The 17,338-nt window shown below is 33.8% G+C and overlaps 1 protein-coding gene across 9 annotated transcripts in view; it reads right to left on the bottom strand.

The window, feature by feature from the left end:
• Positions 1-642: 642 nt before the first annotated feature.
• Positions 643-17,338, bottom strand: part of LOC126811343 (paired box protein Pax-5) — an 81,070-nt gene continuing 64,374 nt past the window's right edge. For 5 of the 9 annotated variants that reach the window (XM_050536862.2, XM_050536865.2, XM_050536857.2 and 2 more), the window contains 8 exons: positions 16,566-16,780; positions 11,058-11,092; positions 10,632-10,845; positions 10,121-10,237; positions 9,190-9,348; positions 8,221-8,340; positions 3,774-3,881; positions 643-3,502 (listed from right to left, as the gene is read on the bottom strand). In XM_050536862.2, coding sequence (XP_050392819.1) covers positions 3,438-3,502; positions 3,774-3,881; positions 8,221-8,340; positions 9,190-9,348; positions 10,121-10,237; positions 10,632-10,845; positions 11,058-11,092; positions 16,566-16,780 — 1,033 coding nt within the window. In that variant the 3' untranslated portion in view covers positions 643-3,437. Of the gene's footprint in view, positions 3,545-3,773; positions 3,882-8,220; positions 8,341-9,189; positions 9,349-10,120; positions 10,238-10,631; positions 10,846-11,057; positions 11,093-16,565; positions 16,781-17,338 lie in introns of all 9 variants that reach the window. The other 4 variants (XM_050536858.2, XM_050536860.2, XM_050536864.2 and 1 more) reach the window with 4 other exon arrangements.

The following is a 17,338-nucleotide window of genomic DNA, read 5'->3' as shown; positions in this document are numbered from 1 at the left end:
CCTACACTACATGAAGATCTGACAAATTATAGCGATAGGTCACGTCAGGGGTCAAAAGACCAACTTTTGACCTATGACGTCAGACATTTGATTAACAGACCGTTTTATTGGCTTATCCCTGACACCATTCAGAACACGAGTTAAATAACAATTCTTCCAGATCCAAGTGTAGTAAAGACTAGTAAAACGAAATTTTGAACTATAAAAACGAAACGAAATAGGATCTGTGCTTTAACCAGATTGTAATATCCTGTAACTTCTGGCCTCGCATTTACTGCAACCGGCTCTGGTGTGTCCTATACTGTATTATTAAATTAAATCACCAATGGTAGTGCCCACCTTTTGAGTTCTTTCCAGAGGGAAGAACCTATAAAATATTGGTTTCTACTTCTTGTTGGAGCCAGACATGGGGGTGGGGCATATAGTTGAAGACAACGAACTTGAGCGACAATCTAGTTGTTGTAAGATTGTAATTTTCAGTTAACATATTTTTTCAGGAATGGTTCAGCATCTTCAAAGATGCCTGGATTTGCGATAATCGACCGACATAAATTGAAAAATAAACCCCCCAGGATCCTTTAAAAATATATATATAAAACAGACATAAGATAATTTAAAAAAACCCAAAAAACAACGACAAGCTATTTTAATAAAAGAATAATATGAGATTTATTCCATATGAAATTCACACTATACATATTATAGTGAAGAAGGTATCTGTAGATATAATAATAAGCAATGGTTTCTTAAAAACATTTGAACAAATACTGAATTAACACATATAACATTTAACTCTTAAAATATACTGACAGGAATATGAGACATCTTACAGATCATCACAAAATGACCGCCTTATGTTCGTTTATTGATAAAGAAGAAATTACTAATAATCCTAAAAATAAAATTGGTATTATTTCAAATGATACTTGCAATGAGTGTAATAAGTTTTTAAAACTTTGTATTGATATCATTTACATGTTTTGTGCGGGTTAAAATATGTAAAAAAAAAAGAGAGAAGTTAACGTTAAAACTAAGACAATGTTATGGAGAACAAAAGGGAACACAAATATTTCAGCAGTTTATATATATATATATAGTAACAAATTGTCTTAATATAATACATAATATGTCAAATAAAGGACAGAAAACAATAAGATTAAAATACTTCAAACAAGGGTGTTAATTAATGAATTTTGTACAAGTGAGTTTTTATTGTTATTAATATTATTTATTGATATTAATAATAACTGGCACTCTCTCCTTTTTCTGTTTTCCGTTTATTTCGAGACACAATTGGAAAAAAACATAGAAAAATCTAGATAATATGTTCATTATATACATATTAGACGATGTCAGTTTATAGCACTTATAAATGTGTGGTATATAACTAAGAGCTAAAAGTGTTCGGATTTCTAACTAACTTAATGTGTCGATTGGTTTCTGAAATTTCTAACAGAAACGCATTATATTACTGACGTTTCAATTTATGAGCCATTTTCACACATATATACAAATGCAAACAATGAATATTGGCAAGAAAATTATTATGTAACAAGTCGATAAAACTCGAGGCCCTTAGAGTTATGTCCCTTCATGGGGGAACTTACACAATAGAGGGCGCCCGTAGTCTTATCGAAGGAGTATTCGTTCCCTCCAACGAAGTAGAGTTTAGGTCTATATATAATCTCAAAAAGACTGTTTATTTTTTACACACATAACAATTAAACAAATGAAGCATTATCTTATTAAAAATATCTACAGTGATTATAATACAATTACAGACATACATATATGTAGATGTATATATTCTGTCTGGTTAAAATAATAATAATTGTAATAATAAACTATGCAAAAAAAAACTGAGCAAATGTCCAAAATGTTTAAATACCCGAGGACCGGCAAAGTGACCGAGATGTTCGGTTTGGTACATGTTTTCTACTTTCGTATTGTACACTAATCTACACCATTTCTTATATAGTAAGTATATACTAAATAATTACTTTGAGCAATTCTTCAGAATCCCAATGTTGGCTATAGTTAAGCTCAATGGTAGCTAAATATATCTTACTTCATATCTAATTATTAGCTTCTACATTCTCATATCTGATTCCTAGCTTTTCCGTTTAAACCCTTGGTCTGATTTAGGGTATGAAAGCTAGATAACCACTTCATACCCAATTATTAGCTCCAGCAGTCTCATCTCATATCTGGTTCCTAGCTTTTCCGTTAAACCCTTGGTCTAATTTAGGGCACGGAAGCTAGCTAATCACGTCATATCCGATTTACTGGCCATATAGCTAACTTCAATTCCATATATAGCTAGACAACAATGAGCTTACTTCTATTTTTAGCCAATTACAAAAGCAGCTAAACGCATTTCACTGCTTTATTGTTTACAACTTAAGGTAGCATTTGAAAACTTAAAACCGTATGTAGATATAGGCTAGGACTTAAATATTAATAATCGCCAAACTATAGAAAATAAAATTGTTTCTCTCATTTTAAAACAGTTGCTATACTAGTTTAATACAAGGAAAAAGACGTGCGTAGCTTTGTCATGTGCTTAAATGATGCAAGCGTTGGCTAAGATTAAAAATGGTTATTATATGAAGTAAATTATTGATTTTTTTTACACAATGACAATGTTTTACCTACATATTGCACACAAAATAATATTTTGATTAGTATATATGAACACCACGCGGTATGAAGTGTTACTAAATGCTGTTTACATGGATGTTCTCAGGAGATGTCAAAGCGGTTTATTTTTTTTTCTTTATATGGCACAAACAAATCAACAAAATGCCATGTTAATTAATATTTTTTTGTTCAATATTAAATAAATAATACACATAATAATCTCTCTGTATTTATATATATAGAGATATATATGTAACTCCTCTCGTGTGGTTCATCTATATATATATCCCTCTCTGTTTGTACTTATATAATTATATATAATTCTATTTATGATATAAATTGCGTATATATACTAGATATATGGGACTTTGTCTTCAACCATTTTGTATATAAATGGTAAATACTACCTACATGTATATAAATAGAGTAATGCATATCACATAAAGTTCTTCATTGTTATACTGAAATCATGTTATGGGCGCACCCACGTAGGAGCAGTGGGAAATCTGCATCACATGATCAACACGTGCTTCTAATGTCAGCCATTTTGTTTTCAGTCAACTGCAATACCCCATTCAATTCTACCACGAAGCTACGCCCATGAACTTGAATGTATAGTGTTGTATGATCAATGAATTACGTCATTTTATTCCATGTCATCTGGCATGTCTCCAAGAAAAAGAAAGTTCCACCAGATGCATACGATTTTTATCCAATCGTTTTAACCGGAGACTATCTGTGGTGATGAGAAGTGGTCTTATGACGTAATAAAGATGGTGGTGACAGTAGTTGACTTTCTAACTCTTGCCTATGGCCGTGGTAGTATCTGTTCGGGCACTATGTGGGTAGTAGTAGGGTGTGTCTGTAATTAGTAAAAGGCCTAGTTCTTCTTTCTGTCCTCACACTGTTAGTATATATAGGTTAGAAAAAGCTTTACTTTTTGCTCAATTGACTTAAAGTCTTTACACGATCGGGAAGCATTTAAAATAGAAATCGTTTCATATATCTAACTAAATAAGCTTAGCCTGTTTATTAAAATCAAAATTTTAAATTTAAATTTGTAGTATGAATTATTTTATTATGGAAACGATAAATTTAATTTTAGAAATTGGCAAGTTAATAACAATACTCACTTAAAAGGCCACTTGGCGCTCCATATCTCATGTAAGATGGATCTATTGTGTAGGGTGCTGAACCATATTGTGTGTAAGGGACTGAGTTATACGTTGTATAATCTCCTGCTGAAAATAGAAAAAAATAATTTATGTAAATAAATATATACAACAATTAATATTCTTAAAGGAACTGGAGTTTTTTGATTTAGTTCAAAATAAAAAGTTGGATTCGATTGACCTGATGTGTTTTTTGGATTATGTTTTCAAGTCGACAGCTCAAACGGAAGTCGATTTATTTTACTTATTTTAATTTCGGTTTTGTTTTGCTTGCTTAAACTGTCGACTGTTGAACACAGAATCGGGCATATTTCGCCATTAGTTGGAATTGTGGATATAAAATTTGAAACGTAAACCGATACTCATTTCAACCAACGCAAATAAAGATGCATTATGTAAGATTTAGATAAGAGCTAGCTGTTCTTGCTAAAATAGGTGCAAAATATATAATTCAAATATAATATATGGAAAATTTCATTCAAATTTCTTTATTCTGAGCGATGTTATCACACTGTTTGAAGTTTTGACATAGATTGTTTATTATCGTAACAAAGTTACTTGTTAATCGAGACTCGGTCACTTCCTCATTTTTAAATTAAATCATTAAATGGCGATCGTATTTCAATCCGTTAACATCTGCGCCATCTGATAGTCTACAGAGTTCATTATAGGCTTGTTGTGCGAATAAATGTCTAAATAATAATTTATATAACATTTGAAGTCAAAATAAAAACCAACAAAAGGCAGATTTAGCTCTTATGTAACGACTATCTTTTTAATTACTTATGTCAGAAAATCTAATACTTTTGGTAAAGCTAGAGGTTTTTTTTTTAAATTTTCGTTGTATTAGGCTAACCAAGGGGAGCTCGCACTTTGTTATTCCACAAAATATATTTATATTAAGACCTGTTCTCCAAACTTTTATATTGGTAGAAAACCCCGGAGGAATAGTGTGCAATAAAAACATCGCAGTGAGAAGTCATCTGATTTCAACCTAGTTTTTGTTTTGGCGTGTCGTGGGATATGGTGTTGACAATATATTTTAGCCGCAGATTATCCAAAACAATGCTATAACAGCTGGGTGCATACAAGTCTTTCTATACGGTGTCAGTTTCCACAAATCTGTTTATATTTATCAAGGGTATAATTTACAATAGTTTTCCCGCCATTTCACCCCCGTGAGGTGTGTGCCAACAGAAATGACTATTATTTTTCGCAACCTAAACATTATTGCCATTAAACGTTTCTCAAACACGGCGCGTCCGGCATGTATTTTGCCAAGACCGCGCGGATAATGAAATGAAGTAAATCGAGACAGCGCCTTAATTGATCGTACGTCCCCGTAGGCTTCCATCTGATTGGGTTATGGCTCATAGCAACTTCCATTTCATTGGCAAGTGACAGGCAAAATTAGATCAAAACTTCGACAATAAAGCCTATTTCCCCCTTCACTCTTTCAACATCGACTACTCTAAATAATATTATTCCAACCTTATTATTTCGAGCCAAGTTAGTTTTGTGAAACAAAATATAGAAAAGATGCGACGAGTGAGCTATAAAGACAATCGTATTTTATCGGGAATTAATGGGGCCGACCGGGTGCCGAGACAAGACGAACAACAAAACCAAACCTGGCCTAACTAATTAATAGGAATTGTGATTTGTAAAACAACGAGGCAGCAAAATTAGACGGGTTCCCTAAGGACCAATTATTATACGGCTTTCGGCGAAAACAATGACGAGTCCATCTAAGTGATTTTCGCTACTTCACTTCCGAAGAGATCTTCTAGAGTGCCATTAAAAAATCTCATAATTCGTGAAAAATGCTTTCGGGGTGCTTTAATATGAAAGATCATATTATTTCGCATCTCAACACATTTGTTATGATAGTCTCCCGCTGTGCTAGAATTGTCCTCACTAGTCATATATTAGCAAGAGCTGTTGAAGAGAAAAAGCGGGGGGAAGAAGGCTATCAGCAGATCGGGTAAATACATTTTGTTGAAATCTGTATCAATAATTCCCTTCTTTATAGTTTAATAGTTAACGCCTCATTGCCTAAAGTGAATTTTGATGACATGATATATGCCATAAAGGCCATAATATATCAAATATATCATTAAGAAATATGGAGTTTTTATTCTTAATGGATGTGGCATTTTATTCATGAATACAAGTTTTGAAGAGAAAAAAAAATGTCCAGGTTGAGAACAATGGCCCGATAACACTAAACGTGTTGTAGCAAGAACTTAAAAATGATAAGATTAAAGTTAAATTAAATTAGTAATGAGAATATCAAGGCATGGGACACCCTTTTTCAGCTAATGTAATACATGTATTCATAAAATAAGTTAATTAATTTATTATCGAAGAAAAACCCCAAAGGTGCTCTGGTGATGTTGTTTTTTTTTCAGAAGAAATTTTCAATAAACTTTCACACAGTTTTAAACCAATTTAATTGCATGATCGATTTTTACCTGAAAAAGTGTCTCATATTCACATTTATCAATTATAATAAAGGCATTTTATTAAAAATTGCATCCCACCGTTAAAATATTAAAATTGTGCAATATTCGATATCTCATTCCAATGACAAGTGTGTTTAATGTTTTAATGTATTATGATAGCTGATAAAGAGGTTTTGGGGACGTCTATTTTTCTCTTTTGAAACAAAACACAGACTTTGCCTTGGAGTGATGCTTAGTGAAAAATGAGTGGTGTATTCAAGTTAGGAATCTATTTCGCTATTGACATATCTTGATATAAGACTACATTACTATTGATCTGGGAAGCTTTTTACTCTCTCCCTTTGAGAAAATTTGCGACAAAAGGATCCATTCAAGATGAACATCGGAGCCGGTCGGCGATATAATTCCAATATTACCGAATAAAAAGAGGCTGGTATCTCGAGAGAGAATTGGAATAAAGGCGAGGTATTGATGGGGAATTGTTGGTAATCAGTCAAAGACTTGAAATCAGCTCTAATCACTACAGCTCGTAACACGATATACCGTTGGAATATAATCAAGTGAAAGCAAGGCAATCTCACTTCTCACATGCCTATTTTCCAGACCAGACGAGGCAATACATCAAACTAAATCACATCTCAATACTGAAGCCGTCATCTCAGTGGGGGAATAACAATCTTCCATTGATATGATTACATGCAATTTATCCAATTGTCTTGTAATTGTATTACCAGCAAACGCCTGTGCCCTCATAGTCCAAACAAGATTTCACGGTAATCATTAACTATCCTATACCCTCCCAATAAATTTATTGCCAGGCGCTCATACAATTCCGCTTGGAGACCATCTACTTTTAGTTCGTCTGCCTGAATTCCCTAAACAACTAACCAATAGAGTGATTAGTGAAATTAAATCTCTGATAATCACCCAACAACTAAACTCATCAGTTAACCCTTTGGACCCCATTATTATTTCTACGACTTGTTGAGATATGTTATCTTCCAATCACGACCGGAAAAGGGTTAAGCATTTATAAACTAGATGAATAAAATTCGAAATCCGAGAATGAAAAATTCATAAGATGCGAAATTTGAAATGCATGAATGTGTAATCTTATGCATTGGTTATATGCCAACATCAAATTATGTAGTAGACACCATGCTATTACGAAAATATCATGACATCTGCATATCGGACATTACACAAATTTTAGACCATTTTACCTTAATACATGCGATCTGCAATGCCAACAAGATATCCTAAATGCCACAGATTCAAATATACTGTCTACAGTCTGAGAGGATGTTTTTTTTATAACATATTGAGAATTAGGAAGCTAGTCAAGTCTAGTGATACAGTCATTTGATGAATTATTGACAAACGTGGCAAATGTTAACTACATTGCGTGATTGAGTAATTACAACAAATGGCGGAGACCACTCGTCTCTTTGAGTTATGAGTTTGCCTAACATGCCTCGTCCACTTGATAGTTTGCTTATCCTCGCCGCTCAGAATTTCCATGACAAAAGCAGCTTTAATATCCTATAATTTAGTCGACAGTTAACTTGTGCTACGGTATCAATTCATTTCCCCTCCATTATTGAATTACATGTGATAGCAAATAGAAGATTGAGATTTGCATATCATTTCCATTAGCTAAACATTATCACGTGATCCCCGATAGCCATCGTTTCGTATTTCTTGAGCTAATAGCGATTATTTTCATCATAAAAACATTAGTGCACTTCAATCACAAACACATTGCAAATTTGGTAGACATTCGGTCATTAATAAACGCTTACTTAACCTACTTTGTATAGAAAGAATTTACATAATAGGTATGTACTTAAACTTTAAGGTCGTTCAAATTAAAATCCGATACATACCCATTTTAATTTTCAGCCATTTGTGTTTAAAGGTGCATGCATTAAAGTTATACTAACCTGGTACATTTCCGGTATTATATATACTGCCAACTTGATTTAACATAAGGGGAACTGTGCTATTCACTGCTGATTGGCTAGAATATGGTGTAGGGTTTGTACTGTAACTAATGGCTGGTGCTGGAAAAAGGACATTTTACATTTAGATTTATACACAAATATATAGACCCAGATTAAATAAAACGAAAGGAAATGTAAAGAAGAGTAGCTACTACACATCACAAGATTGTCGTTAAACAATATCACGGTGGCATCAGCTAATATTGTATAAATAAAGCCATTGTTAACCATGTTTAAGTCAATTTCATTAAACCTCTAATGGCTCAATATTTTCAATTAAATTTTTATAGGGCACGTGCGAGATTCTGGCCCCTGATCTAGTTGTCAACAATAACTGCCTCGACACGATAGAATTTTATAGTCACGTGTTAAAACAATATTGCCTACACGTGCTTTATGAATAATGACATCATTGTCTATAATTAGTATCACCAGATTGAGGTCATATTATGACATTGACAATCATCAATTACTGTGTTACACTGACCTGTTGACACCCGCTCTCATTGACGATAATTTAATACATTCTTTATCATTCTAATAATAAACTTAGTCCTATTTACTTCAATTTCAAACAAAAAATGTTCATAGATCATAAAAAAAACCAAATGGCTTCTATGTAAAATCTTGCTGTATGTATTAAACAGGTAATATTTTTTTTGTGTGTGTGTGTGTGTTTTGGGTTGTTTTTTTTTTGAAAGAATGTATTTCAATCGAAAAACATAATATATAAATTACAACATAAAACAAACAAGCAACCCAAATGAAAATATTGCAACCATAAAATATAAATACAAAATAAAATAGACATCCAGAAACCAAACAAGAGTCATATAATATAGAGTTCCTGTCAGTTAAATTCTTTAAAGAATCCAACATAAGAAAAATAAAACTATTAAAATTGATTACCCAGGTGCTTACTTGAAAACTGTCCAATAGACGGAAGTGGTGTATATTGATTGATTGGCGTGACCGACGGAACTGGTTTCAACTCGGTAAAAGTCGTACTTCCGGATATATTTGGGGTGCTACTCTTGGAGGTGGGAGAGGGTTCATTGTTGTTGGTGGCTGGAAAGGGATAAGCAAGGCATGCAAATGTTTGGGTTACCAACCATGCAAGAAATAATAATGGTAAGGGTTTACTATATAAACATATACAACCTCATTACAATAAATATCCAAGTTCACATAACTTCGTAAATAGGTACCGCCTTCCAATTGGCGGTTCTTTTTCGAATTTTCAAAATCTGTTTCCGGAGAAATTGGACGAAGTTTTGTGAAATGGACACCCTCGTATAATTTACTTTTCTAAACCAAACAACCTTCTAACATGACAGATAATAAATATCAACAATTGCACATTACCATTCTTCCATAAATCACATTCACTTCAAAATAATATTTAGATAAAATAATAAGATACCATGCAACATTTATAATACAGTCCATTTCAAATCGGTTCAATCCACTATTAAAAATTTCGAATTGCTCCTATTTCCCATCACACCATAAAATTATGTTGTTTTTAGAGATTTCTTTTTTGTATTCTAACTGATCATACCCCCCTCCCCCGCCCCAGCCAACCACTCCCACCCCAAGAAATAATGCAGATAGAATCCTTATTTATAAAAAATTGTAACATCAAAGAGCTCAAAATGTAAGAAAGCAGAAAACCGAAGAGCAATTCGAATAATACAGGATGTCGAAAGAATGAACAACATATTACAGCAATGTTTATAATATCGTTCATGCAATAGGAATATATTATTAAAAGAGTGCGTCGTACATAAAAAGAAAGGAAAAGAAAAAAACAGTAGTAGCGGGAATTCTATTTGTTTACCTTCTTCGTATTTGAGAGGTGGCGTTTCCGAATGTTCTGATATAACTGTTACAATCACTGGTTTTCGTTCATTAATGCCTGGGGTAGCAGCAGTGTTAATTGGTGAGATTGAAGAACCTCAAAAACGAAAAAGAAAACAAAACGTGCAATAGAAAATCACTATCTAATAAGACTGGACAACAAAACAACAACAAAAGACTGGAAAATGCATAAAACTTCTAACTTTGGGAAGTTTAAATTCCAAATTTCTATAAAGTTCACCAAAATAATGATGGTCCCGTTTTGGTCAATACCGTTTGGTAGTTTTTAACGTAAGTAATTACATTTTTCTAGCCTTGGAAAATATTTCAAAATGCACAAACAAAAAAAAAAAGTTAGAAAGCATGGACACGACAACATTAATATAGATTCACCCTTTCAGTTAAACATTACGAAAATAAAACTTAGGTCGTGCAGAAAAAATATTACAAAATTACAACATAAAAGTACACCTTATGATTTTATAACTCACCTATAGCGGGGCTGTATGCACCTGCTGAATTATGGGAATCTGTACTATTGCCGGTTGTTATATGGAATTCTTGTTTTACTTCTGTAGAGGGATTAGCAGTGAATTGAGGGTAACCGGTAGCGTAAACAGCAACTTGACCATTGGGTAATATTTGTGCTTGTTCTATGCTTGAATCTTCGGTTCGGGGAATTTTAGCTTGTCTTTCATACCATAACTAATTTAATAAAATATATGAAATAAACTTGATCAGTTCAATGGATTTTTCTTCATCACTCCCGTTATGAATATTGTAGATGGGCTTATCATACTTAAAAATTTAAATTTGGGCAAATACCTCACATTAAAACTACTGAGATAAACATATTATTATTATTAAAATTTCGTACTGGATTTTATTGTCCGTCAAAGAAACCTTAATTTACTTACGTCAAGTCTTTCTCCATCATTATTTCCATTCGTTACTGAAACGAAAGAATTAATTTATTTATTTATCCAAAAGCAGAAATGGGAAAAGAATTGTGGTCTGTGTAAGGGTTATCAACTCATTAAGAAGCAATGAAACATTATATTTATTCGGGAAAAGGGAAAATTGCTGAACTTGTTAAGTGATATCTTAAAACACCAGACGATTTCAATAAAGAAAAGAAAACGGCAATTCAACAAATTGATATTCAGTAATGGCCGCCCCAGTCTGAGACAAATTCAAGATATCCACGCAAAAAGGAAAACTCAAATGAAAGCAAATAAATGGCCTCATTCACGATTCACGCTTACTTCCGGAAGAGCGTCACGCACGCGATGTGGTGTCAGACTCGCGTCTTTTCCTTCGCTAACTAAATTTCTAATTACAGTTAATTTCCTTAATCTATAGTGGATTACGACTCCAAATTCTGACGTACTTAATAGAACAGCTCGCGTTGTATCCTGTACTCTATTACGCTGCGTAATATACACCACTTTACCGGAAGTCAATTCAATGGATCACTCCGCCATATTTGTGGCCTGACATTATCAGCGTCTTATTGTCGAATTAAATACGTCAGCTTAAGGTTTATGTCGACAAATCTTACAGAGGGTTTTTTTTTGTTTTGTTTCTGGCGTTTTAAACAGGCTTTGGGTTTTGCGCTGTCTATAGAACAATGAATCTATAACCACTAACAAAATACAATGAAGTCGAATTAGAACTCGAGCTTGGTTATCGATATTTTTGTAAGCAGTCAGGGAACTGAAAATAGAGGAGATTGTTTTCGTATCGCGGCATATTCCATCGGTTCTTATTTCAAATGCATTTCCTGCCGCCAATATAAAGGTTGAAAACAAAAGCTGGGCAATAACAGGTGACTAAGTCCTCGACGGGCGGTATTTCCACTGTCTAATTGACAATCGGATAAATTTCAATTCTCATTAACAGTATCAATGCACAAGGGGGCTTCTCATAGAATGTCTTTTAGCATCACTTGGACCCCCCATATAGGTGAAAACTATTAAAATCGAATCTGATAAATTGATTGTTATATGTAGTCGATGTGCCAACAAGGATTGCTCAATGATGCCATTAGTGGGAAAAAGACACTCTATCAACTTCCCATGTAGTCGTTAGTTTAGGTAGACAGTGTAGCATGGAAACTTTCCATAATAATCAATTATTATACGCTATGACGGCTTTTATTCCATTAAATAAATCAATAAAGGTCTTAAAACTTGATATAGATATCCTCAACTTTGACATTTCCAAATATCCCGGCGTCAGTTCAGAACTTTCAAGATTTTCCAGCATAAAACTTATCATCTCATAGACTCTCTCAAGTTTCTTTGTGTTTTAAAATTTGTCTGAAGATCAAAATATTAGAAACAATGGTGGTTTTACCGACTTTGACATTTAAGATGAATGTGAATAAGAGAATATATGACCATATAATTGGTGCATGCGGTAAAATGTATAGATTTATCAATCGTTTCCAAAATCTCGTTTGGAAGAAATAATTCCTCTCTGGGGATGATCGAACCCTAATTACTAAATATTGGTCTCTTTAAGATGAATGTCGGGAGGCGATTTCGCAAAAAGTCAACACGCCAGTGTGTATTGTCGATAGCGATTGTAGCGCCCCCTGTCGAGCTATTTAGTGTAATGAGCGCTCGGACACGATTTGCCACTATTCCATCGACAGTAACGTTTCAGCGGAAATTGGCCTAGCGTGCTATAGTGTTGTTATAGTTGATAACATTAACCTTCGTCTTAATGTTATAGATGCCTATTGTACTCGAGTACATGCAGTGCAACAAAAGGTTACCTGCCAATAGGAAAATACTCGAACATCCTCAAGAAACGGTTTTTATATGGCTTTAAAAACTGTACATAAACTCCATTTTCATCTTCAACTCGTTTCCACAACAAATGGATGAAGACCAACTCACCGATGTCAGTTAATTAAAGATAAAGGCGTCTCAAGCGTCTTATTGGAAGGCGGAAATTAAAATTACCACAGTCGTTAAACTTATGTTCTTGTTAATTGACAGTTGAAAGAATAGCAGTTGAAGAAATTGATTGTTTTCTCTTCATTAAAATTATCGATAGGATTCGTGTGTCAATAATATACGCTCTGGTGCATGAGGCAAGGCGTATCAAATTTAGAAAAGGTGGTTGTAGTATTGTGAACAGCGAGTAGTAGGCATGGTTTTTGCGGTTAATATAGAATGACGTTAATTACGGACAAGTCAGCTTTGACGGTAATGAAAATGTCTTTGTAATGCCCATTCAATTTTACCTCTTTTAATAAAGTCACAAGGACGAAAGCGAAACCAGTAAATATAGTATTGTGCCAATTTTCTCAACGACACACGCACTTCAGTCATTTTACTCTTCTCCAACTCAAGTTCATCTTTTGTCTGGTGTGTATGGAGCCTGAAGACGTGTAATGTACAACGCATACGGTTTGACAAGTGCAGACGTCGTTCATTTTTGGTATGTCACGTGTACGTGAAACAAACATCGTCTCCCACGTCTTGTGACAGACGTCAAAAAGCAGACGTGAATTTCGATCAGAGAACAATGCGGAAAATTAACTTGCTAGGACCATAATTATAGAGAAACAAGGTCACTTCCATACTGATGTTATCTCGAAGACAACTGCTGTGGATGTCCAGACAAGGCCTTACAAACCCATGGTTCCACTTGGTCAGTCATCTTAAGAAGGACGACCCAATGCAATTTTATACACATGGCCAATACGATGCTCAACTATGCTTTAACAAAACACTGACAAGCTGTTGACTGCTTTTTAAAAAAATATAATCATTTCAACACTGGTACATTAAAATCCCTGTAGAAAAGATAAGAGGTATTCATTGTTGGGGTTTACTTTCCGATGCGTAGGAATATACAAGAATGTTTAATATCTCATTGTAAAATTATTTTAGATGGTCAGCTGTCCACAGCCCGCATATTACCGTTTATACAGCTGACCTTTGTTATTAGGACCAAAACGTTGAAAGCAAAGCAATTGCGCTAAATTAACAACAAAGGTATAGTTATTGTCATTAAAAGAAATCCGTGCTATATTCGATTAACCGCAACGTAATTCTCTATTCTTTACTTCAAGACAGCTAAATATAAATGTGTATGCAAAAACACGCGTTATTTCCACAAATCTAAAATGTCGGATATGGTGAATTGCTGTGACAATTCTACCTGCGCTTCAAGGTCCTTTGATGTCCACTGACCTTTGGAACTTCAAAGCGTTTTTCTCACATTACGACAGTAACATCATAGGCGTCACCCTTGACATTCGAAACGTTTTGAAAGCAAATGGCCAACTTGAAGAGACAATCACATTACTTTCCTTATATGCCTCTTAATAAATAATTCATCGAGTCGTTTTACCAGCCGTGAGTCAATTTGCTGATTAAATCGTAGTTCAACACAAACTAAAACAAAAGCCAGGCCAACGTCTTATTCTTCTATTCATATTTTCTTTATACTTTAATGGCGGTTGACAAATTTATCATATGCCAGTTATGAGAACGAACATTTACTTTGACATGCCGAGTTGGTCAATATTACTCGAAGATGGCGCCGTAACACAGATGTGACAACGCCGTTAAATTCGATTTTTTTTTCTCTCGATTCTCTTCGCATCTCTTGTATAATAATATCTGTATTTATAAATATTCCATAGTCTTTAGACAGAATATCGACAAATTTCCTGCCCTATTGCCTCGGCACCACAACGCACAACTAACTATACATTAGTGGAAATTGCTTTAAACTTCCATGAACCCTTTAAGTGCGAGGATGACACAATCGAAGTCTATCCGTAACAGACAATGTAATCCCGCTTTTGTTTTCGCCGCACATGATTTTTTTTTCTATGAAGGAAGCTTTGAGAAAATCACATAGCCGACTAAAAAACTAAATTGAGAATATTTGACGATTGGACAAAAAATATAAAAAATATGCGATCGATGATATTATCAAACAAAACAAAATTATCAAATGATAGAACGAAATTCCCTCTTTTCATGCACTTGATGTAAAAGCGATGTTTTCAGGGGAACATAATGTTTGTTTTCTTAATCGAACATGTTTTTTGTGGCATGGTGAAGTTTGTATAGTAATATGAGAACAAAAATGATTTAATTACAGTATTGATAACTTGTACAGATGGGAATGAATTGTCCGTTACCCAGATTTAATATAATATCATCTTCAAGAGTTTCTCTAAAAAGTAGACCATTTCACAGGTGTTACACATACAACGACCTTTTTTCTCAAACAAATTTAAAGGGGAATAAAAACAATAAAACGTTATAAATACCCTAGAGCTGCTATTGATAATCTAAAGGTTATTGTTTATCATTTCGCTAAAAAGTTTAAATTGTTAGATGTTCAGGATTCGATAAAATGCAAAAATCGAAATCACCTTCAGACTTCATGGGACATTTTTATTCATAATCTATTAATTGTTAATATGTTATCAGTTTCTTTTTGTTTTCGGTGAAAGTTGATTTGCAAAGCAATGTACAAAATATTCGTATCGTTTTTTTATATTTGTGAAGGCCTAGAAAACGAAATATCGAATTATAAAAACGAAACGAAATAGGATCTGTGTTTTAATCAGATTGGTTAACAAACAGATGTCCCAGACTTTATCAATCTAAAATTAGTTACATTTATTTTTTTAAAACCCAAAAAACCTTATCAGAGATGGATTTTAGAATAAGGTGTTACATTCTCTTTTATCTACCGCGATTTTCGCAGCCTTCAACATAGAAATAATAGATATAAGAGTTGCACTGTGCTAGGTTATCATACCATCATGAACGAGTCATTATCTTAAAAAAAATACTTGTTAAGTAGTCAATAAAAAAAAAAATATTTATCTCATGATAATTATAAGACAGTGTGATGTTTTTTCTCCTATTATATTTATGTTATAATTAAATATAATAATAGTTGTACTAGCAGGTATCCATTTGGTTTACTACGTAATTGATTTACAATTGCTTGAAGAAATTTGGCATCGACATAAAGAAAACAGAAGCACGCTTTGATGTATTTCACAGAATATGAAATGTTTTGCAATATGTGTGATTGTCCTTGACCAAGTACCCATTGACTGGGTTGTCAAGATCGGATTCTTAGATACCAATGTCTTAGTTCTATTCAGTTATTCACACTCTCTGAATCTGAACCACACATGTTTTGATTCGCTGCAAAAACGTACAGGGTAAGCAATATATTTAAATAATTGTTTTGAGAAATCATTGAGTATTGTGGTATTTTCGCAGGTGTCCTTAGTCTGTGTTTCACACTTAAATTATTTATTAAATTGGTATATTGCAGTATGTCATAATAACAGAGATCATATCAATAAATATGTTTCGTTTTTTCCCCCTCATTTTTACTTTTTATACAAATACATTTTAGTAATTTACCTGAATCGCTATCCCCTTTTCGTTTCGCTGTTGTTGGTGTGTTGAGAATTCCACTTATTGTGTAACCACCACTGGGTCGTTGTGAACCGTCGCCATTAGGGGAGGAAGAGGAGTGAGAAACTAGATCGCCAGTCATTGATGTTGGACTCTGTTGATGTTCGTTTTCGTGACTTGGTTCCAACTTGGCTCGATCTGAAGCCTGATTTCGGACAATTCTGAAATGGAAGAAAGATGGATAAATGCCATTGATAAATCATATTTTGTACAATTATACCGTTGTTCATAACTTATTCGTGAAAGGTCATCTCACAAAACAATGATCAAGTCAAAATCAATATAGATTTCAGATTAGATCATATCATTGGAAACATTATAGGGTTTAATGTCAACTCAACACAAAATATGTTATTTCGGGGATAATATTTCAATAATTCGCATATGACCCTGGCTTTTTCATAGGGAGAGGGAACCGAAGGACGCCAAGAAAACTCCTAACGAGTCAAAAAGAAAGAGAGAGAGAGAAATGGGTTTTTTAATGTCGGGACTAACACATGTTTTAATTATATTTCAATAACTCGCTTGCGCATAGGGGTCTTTAGCAGCGGGTGGAAACCGGAAGACCCGGAGAAAACCGACAAGGTTGGACAGGCGAACCTATAACGAGTCATCGAAACAACAACACTTGATCTAAAGCGGTGCACAAGTTACACCACTGGCACCACCTCCTCTAGCCCCAGAATAATTATAATTAAACAAAATGTAACAAATAGAGA

The sequence above is a fragment of the Patella vulgata genome, chromosome 2 (genome assembly GCF_932274485.2).
Source record: "Patella vulgata chromosome 2, xgPatVulg1.2, whole genome shotgun sequence".
In the NCBI taxonomy this organism is placed as follows: Eukaryota; Metazoa; Mollusca; class Gastropoda; family Patellidae; genus Patella; species Patella vulgata.
This window is presented reverse-complemented; position numbering and strand designations above follow the sequence as displayed.